The sequence below is a fragment of the Echinops telfairi genome, unplaced genomic scaffold (assembly GCF_000313985.2).
Source record: "Echinops telfairi isolate 266 unplaced genomic scaffold, ASM31398v2 ScPeMD7_443;HRSCAF=831, whole genome shotgun sequence".
Taxonomy (NCBI): Eukaryota; Metazoa; Chordata; class Mammalia; order Afrosoricida; family Tenrecidae; genus Echinops; species Echinops telfairi.
This window is the reverse complement of record NW_022104341.1, coordinates 36,406,423-36,413,255: the sequence shown is the minus strand read 5'-3', so window position 1 is coordinate 36,413,255 and position 6,833 is coordinate 36,406,423. Positions and strand designations below refer to the sequence as shown.

At 40.9% G+C, this 6,833-nt stretch overlaps 1 protein-coding gene across 5 annotated transcripts in view; it reads left to right on the top strand.

Annotated features, from left to right (window-relative positions):
• The first annotated feature begins 2,580 nt into the window (after positions 1-2,580).
• SAMD13 (sterile alpha motif domain containing 13) overlaps positions 2,581-6,833 on the top strand; it is a 49,290-nt gene continuing 45,037 nt past the window's right edge. Inside the window, exons 1-3 of one of the 5 annotated variants that reach the window (XR_006680220.1) lie at positions 3,851-3,981; positions 4,081-4,165; positions 6,732-6,827. Coding sequence is in view for 3 of the 5 variants with exons in the window: in XM_045292054.1 (XP_045147989.1) it covers positions 2,718-2,775; positions 4,081-4,165 (143 nt within the window). In the remaining 2 variants the exon portion in view is untranslated. The other 4 variants (XM_045292055.1, XM_045292054.1, XM_045292056.1 and 1 more) reach the window with 4 other exon arrangements.

The window sequence follows — 6,833 nt, the reverse complement described above, 5'->3', positions numbered from 1 at the left end:
CTTTCTCTCCCTTAAAGACTCAGTCTCAGAAACCCACAGGGGCAGTTCAACCTGATGGCAGTGACCTTGGTTCTGTTTGGGGGCTGGCCGGACAAGGCTGGGAGGTTTCCAAGGCTGTAAATCTTTGCAGGAGCAGTGCACCTCTTCCTTCTCCTGCAGTGTTTACTTGGCTTGAACTGTTGACGTTGCAGTTAGTAGCCCAGCGTGCAATCCATTATGCCACCAGGGCCCCTTAGTTAGAGAGCCATGAAGGACTCTTAAATAAACTACAAAGACTTTATGGGATCTGTTGGCCAGAAAGCTCTGTATTTATTAAGTATTGCTATAAGGATTTGCTGGGTGGCCTACGTTTAAAAATAGTGCAGGCATACCTCAGAAACAATTGTTGTGTGTTTGGCTCTAGACCACCACAATAAGGCGAATATTGCAATACATGTCACACTAAAAATAATGTTTACACTGTACTGTAGTTATTAAGTGTGCCATAGCATTATGGAAAAGTTCAAAATTTTGTGACAATTAAAAAAATGTGATACGGAGACCGAAAGTGAGCAGATGCTGTTGGAAAATGGTGCCAATAGACTTGATCCACACAAAGTTGTCACCGACCTTCCAATTGTTAAAATGAAGTATCGGTGCAGCACAACCGAGGAGCCCTGGTGGTGGTGTGCTTATGTGCTGTGTTGCTAACTGCCAGGTCAGCCGTTGGAAACCATCAGCTGGTCTGCAGGGAAAAGATGAGGCTTTCTACTCTCATAAAGATTTACAGTCTCAGAAACCCAGGGGCAGGCAGGGTTAGCCTGTCCTACAGGGTCTCGGTGAACCAGAGCAGACTCTCAGTGTGTTCGGTTTTGGTGAAGTACAACAAAGCAAAGCCCGATAAAACAGGGAATCTGAACTGTGTTCAATACAGTAGTTCTACTCTGCTCAGTAGAGTAGAATCAACAGCAGCGATTTTTTTTTAATGCCTGAGTTGAACTGCTTTTTAAAGGCAAGGTCAGTGGTTCAAACCCTCCAGCTGCTCCCAGGAGAAAGATGAAGCTGCTCAGGTACAGCTGTGGACACCCTAAATAGGCTTGATAAGAGTTGGCACAGACTCCGTGGCAGTGGGTTTGCTTTGGGTTTCATACTTAAGAACCCTGAGCACTTAGAATCTGTTCCTAGGCCAATATCACTAGCCTGATAATAGGAAATATAAGGAGAGAGAGCACTTGAAATCGTGTCTTTCTCAGTGATGGTCTTTAAGGACGACAAATTTCCTAATATTCCTGCTCTATAGTAAGGAGAGAAAATGCAAAATCTGACTTTGAAATTCAGACACCAAATTTAGATGACAGTTACTGATCTCCTGGTGGCCCTAAAAATTACGGAAGAAACGGGAGGTGAGCAGTGCGTCCGGCTCTGCCTGAACGCTCACTACGCGGCGTTGCAGCAGCAGGTATCTTTTTCCAGGACCCTTCATGGGAGCCCCGTTCTCTGGCCTGTCTTGCGTGGCTTTCTAGACATCTTAACCAAGAAGTTTTGGAAGTTTGGTTTCTGTTTCCTGTGTATGTGCGGAGTGTTTGTGGGGTGGGAATGTTCTTCAGCACTGGTTCCCAGCCAAGCAAGAGGAGAGTCAGATAGCCTGGACGCTCTCAATCAAAAGGTCCTGACCAGCTGCTTGACCCCATCTCCCAGTTTCCTGAATGGAAATCGAGGGTGGTGGTGGGAGGTAGTATTAATTTCGCAGATGACATGATGTCTTTTCATTTAGAGCTCACTGATACAGTACCAGGAACGCATAGGTACTCAATAAATGTAGGTTGAATTATGCCTTTTTTGGGGTAAACAACTGTATAAACACCAAAAAGTAAACCTCCCAGAATAGATTGCTTTCATTTTTTAGAATACTTTTGTTTTCTTTCTGTTTGGATTTCTACTGACTTCATTTAGTAGGATGAATGCCAAAGTAAAATCATGTGGGCGTCCTCAGGAGAGCTGGTCATCTATTTTGCATCCACTCTGAAATATGCTACCTCCTGCATAATGAAGCAAAAAGGATTTTCTTGTGGGCAGTACTGTCCGTATTCCCACAAAGGGATTACTTAGAAGCCAGGCCTGGGAACTTGTTCCACAAATCTCTATTAGGAACAAAGAGTAACACGGGAATACAGCCTCTGAGCCTTCACTGGTCGTAGTCTGATAAGCACTGGGCTCTTGTTATTATTTTTACCACAGGGGAGAGAGGGGAAGAAATAGTTTGAAACATGACATTCATGCTCAGAACAACAGTAGAACCATAGCATGCTGCGACCCTGAAGGGGAGGGAGAAAGCACAACTCTGTTCATAGAGCTTGCTGCTCCTTGTACAAGACAGGTGCAGAGAGAATTCTGGGGTTTGGGACTGGGGATTCATTCACTTCCACTAATTGTGCTGGCGATCGTTAGCAAAAGTGAACAGACACTGTAGCTTTAAAAAGTCAGCCATGAACCAGAAGGCAGTTGGTGCAGCTTGTATGTGATTCCTAACGTCATGTTGGCTGAGAGCCAGCCTGGTTTTATTTCACTGTGTCAAATTGTACCTCCTTATTGAATTCCTTTGCCAGCCTACTTTGTGAAAGAAAACATTGGGGTTTCTTTGGCTGTTCTTGATAAGCCTATAAAAAATATGTCTTAGTTGCTTATGGGTAGGTTTTCTTTTACTTTCCACCAAAATAAGAATAAGCTCATACAGTGTGATGTTGCAGAGTCTCACTGTGCTTTTGGTTTTGTTTTTGCTGAGATGCTTAGAAAATGGTGAGTGTGTAAGTTTCCAACTGAAGTGAAATCATTCTTTTGGCATGGAGCAGCAGTGCAAGCTTCTTGTCTACTCTAACGGCGTGTGGATGTACGTGAATATCTCTGTGGCGAGTGAATGCCGGATTTCTCTACCAGTGGTTTAGCAGCTGGAAGTCCATGTGTCTGTGTGTGTGTGTCTCTACCTGAGTGAAAATTATCCCACACTTGCAGTGTTATTTGTTAATCATCTACTTCTCTTAACAGTGGTACAATCTTGTGATTATACTAAACGATGCACTTGCCATGTCAGAGCAATCCCCAGAGAAGGAGTGCCGAGATAGAAAGTGATTTGAGAGGAAATGGATTTAATTTATGGTTTCAGCTGTAGAAGAGCAAGCACGTTTCCGGACTAGTTTTTTCTTCTTTCTTTAAAGCAGTTTTGTTCAGAGCTTTTTCATCTTGCTAATTGCATCTTAATTGTGGAGGCTTTTATTTCTTCAGAGTCCGTATCCTACAGAACAAAAAGACAAAGTGATAGGTGTTTGGATACTACCATACCTTCTTGAATGTTTTGATTATTTTTACGTAAGTCTTATAAGTCAGAGTCAGCCTCTCTCTCTCTCTCTCTCTCTCTCTCTCTCTCTCTCTCTCTCACACACACACACACACACACACACACACACACGCACACACACCAGCACCACCTTTCTGTGCTAAGGACTATCTGACATTTTTGTAGGCTTCCAGCTTTGCTACAGCATGACCATCTCACAGACAGGCTTTTGAGGCTTTCCCTGAGAACGTGTGAGGTAGGGAAATACTTGCTGACAAAGGGTTTAAGTACCCTTCTGCATTGTAATGGAAAAATATAGAAGCAGTAGGACTGGTCAAGGAAATGAATGCATTAAAAAAAAAACAAACCATAGCCCATGGTGGAGGGGTTGGGGAACAGGGTTCCCTCCTGTGTTTTGATTTTTTACTTTCACTGGTTTGTGAGTTGCAGTGTCTTCAGTGGGAGAGCCTGGCACCCAGAGGAAGCAGTGCCCAGTTCACACAGCACTTGTGTTCACAGGGGATTCGATTTCATTTGCAAATGCTTTTTGTGGAGGCAGGGAGTGCCGGCACATCGGAAAGCACCCCAGTCCGTCTCCTCCAATTCTGTGCTTCAGTCACACTCGCCAAGCGCCGAGGGAGCTGGAGATTTAAACAAACATCCGTGAACCGGTGTGAAGCTGCAAAAGCCATCCTTATGTTTCCGACGTAGAATACATATCCTCTCACTTTCTAAGCATTAAATATGAGCTTTTCTCCCTTATTGATTAGTTGCGGAAGTAGAGGAACCCTGCAGCCTTCCCATGCTATCTGTTGACATGGAAAACAAGGAAAATGGCTCTGTCGGTGTAAAAAAGTAAGTGAAACTGGTTTCTGAGTTCTGCCTCTGCACATAACAGAGGGACTTGGTTTCTGTTTATTCTTCTCATCAACTACCATACATTGTTTGGGGATTGTCTTGATTGGTCTGCTCTGGCCACCAACCTCCCTCCTCCCCTCAACTCCATTTGCCTTTTTCTGTATTCCATTCCTCAGCTGCCAAAATGTGCCTGAAGGGTTTGTAGATGAAGCTTTGGAACTGCCAGGGCAGTTGTGGATTGGAGCCCTGCATTCTGCATATTGAGCACAGAGCAAACATAGATTCTGCCTTTCACGTCCACAAGGCTACCAGGGTTGGGACAGAAAATGGAGTTTGGGGTTCTTGTGAAAATAAAAATCATCCAAAACTCTCAAAATTGAGAGTTACACTAAAGGAAGACAAAAAAAAAGCTATAGTAAGAACATCAAGTTAAATAACTTCTTTGTCCTAATTTTTTAAACTGTTGGTTGCACGTGAAATGTTTCATGCTATAATAGTCTGTTAAATATATGTATTTACACTATAGTACGATAGTATACTGTACTATATATACTAAGCAGTGCAATTATTTTTTAATGTTTGTTCTTACACTTGAGGCATCTGATATTTTTTCTGTATAAGGGTTATGTGCTTGATTATTGTAAGTAGGAAAATCTGGTTGTAACATGTTTTACGTATGCAATATATACTATGTACAATATTTTGAAACCCAGAAGATCACATGACTGAACGTAGGAAAAACTTTATATTCTCCCTGATGGGCTATATGGAAACTATAACCAATGTAATAATTTTCCAACCGCTTCATATCTTTCCCAATTTCTTTGATTTAAAATTGCCCTCCATTTGAGCTCTGGTGAAAAGTAATTAAATATAATCCATAGAAGCTGTGACATCGGAGATAGTATGCTGCATGTTTATGAATAAAAAGCATATAGTACTTCCCAGCAAAGGCACATTAGAATAAACTTAGCCCTGCTTTTTAAATTCCTCAGGTAGTTTATGTACTCGTGCTTTGCTACATCACCGATTCCCACCCTGGTCTTGAAGTTTGGGGTAGGCAGATGTAGGCGGGAAGAAAGAAAAAGATGCTTTTGATGTCTGAGTTAGAATGGCGCTGTCCAGTTGATGACCTTTCTGTAAGGATAGGCATGTTCTATACCTGTCCTGTCCACTATGGTAGCCACTACCACATGTGGCCATTGAAAATGTGTACTGAGGACAGTGAAAATGGGGGGACTGATGAACTAAACTTTCAATACATCGTGGCCAATTTTTACTTTAATGAAGGATAATGAGCAGATAATAAAGTGCATATGTTTAAAGCATGAAATTGGAAAAGCTTTGATATTTGTGCACATTTGTGAAACCTTGATCACAATTAAGATAATGAATGTATTCGTTACCTACAAAGTTTCCTCATCCCTCTCTCCTGTCCTTTCTTGGCCTTACATCTGCATTGTTTTGCTTATCAATATTTTATTACCTGTTAGTGTGCAATAATGTTTCATTTCATGGACATAACAATTTTTTTCATTGTTCATCTACTTACATGTTGGCCCATACTTGGTTGCTGTTGCTAATGTTCACTGTTATGAATAAAACCACTTTGAATGTAGTATACAGGTCCTGTGTAGGCATGTTCTCGTTCCTCTTAGGTGAATATGTCAGAGTAGAATGGCTGGGCCAGATGGCCAGTACATGTTTAACATTTTACGAACGTGCTCAACTGTTTTCCAAAGGGGTTGTAGCCCTTTCAGTAGTGTGTGAATTCTCCAGTTGTTCCTAACCTCATTAACACAGGTATGATCAACTTGTGGTTTTAATTCTCATTTCCCCAATGACTAAAGATATCTTTATGTGTTTATTTTCCATCTATATATCTGATTGGATGATATATTGGCTACTCATTTATTGTTTTGTTTTTATATTAGACAATGTAGAAAGTTTTTATGTATTCTGGATACAAGTCCTTTATCAGACAAATGATTTGAAAGTAATGTCTCCTAGTCCATGACTTGTCTTTTCATTTGTGCTGCTGTGTTTTCCAAAGTATAGCAGTTTTTAATTTAGATAAAATCTAATTTATCAATTTCTCCTTTATGAGTAATGATTAAAATCTGTCTTAAAGTCCAAAGATTGTACATATCATGTTTTCTTCTAAAGTTTTTATATTTTCAGGTTTTAGATTTAGATCTATGATTTTTAGTTGATTTGTATGTATGGAATGAGGTAAGGATTAAAGTGTTGGTTGCTGTTTCATTTTTGTTTTGATGCCTACAGATATTTATTTTAGCACCATTTGCTGAAACTACCCTCTCACGCTTCTGCAGAAATTAGTTATCAGGCTCTCTGTGCTCTATTCCATGGCTCTCTGTTTCTGTTCACGCCAACACCTCTCAAATTGACATCTGACCCATCGTGAATGGACCGTAGCTCTTCTTGAGTTTCTCTTAGCAATGTTTTGCAGTTTTTAGTGTATAGGTCGTATGCGTCTGTCTTCAGATGCACCTCTAAATGCTTCAGGATTTGTATACTATTGTAAATAATATTTTACTTTTAGGGTCTTCAACAGTGATTAGCAACAAACCAATTAGAAAAGCACAAACAATCCCATGGAAAACTGGAAAGAGACATGAGTCAATATTTCACAGAAGAGGAAACA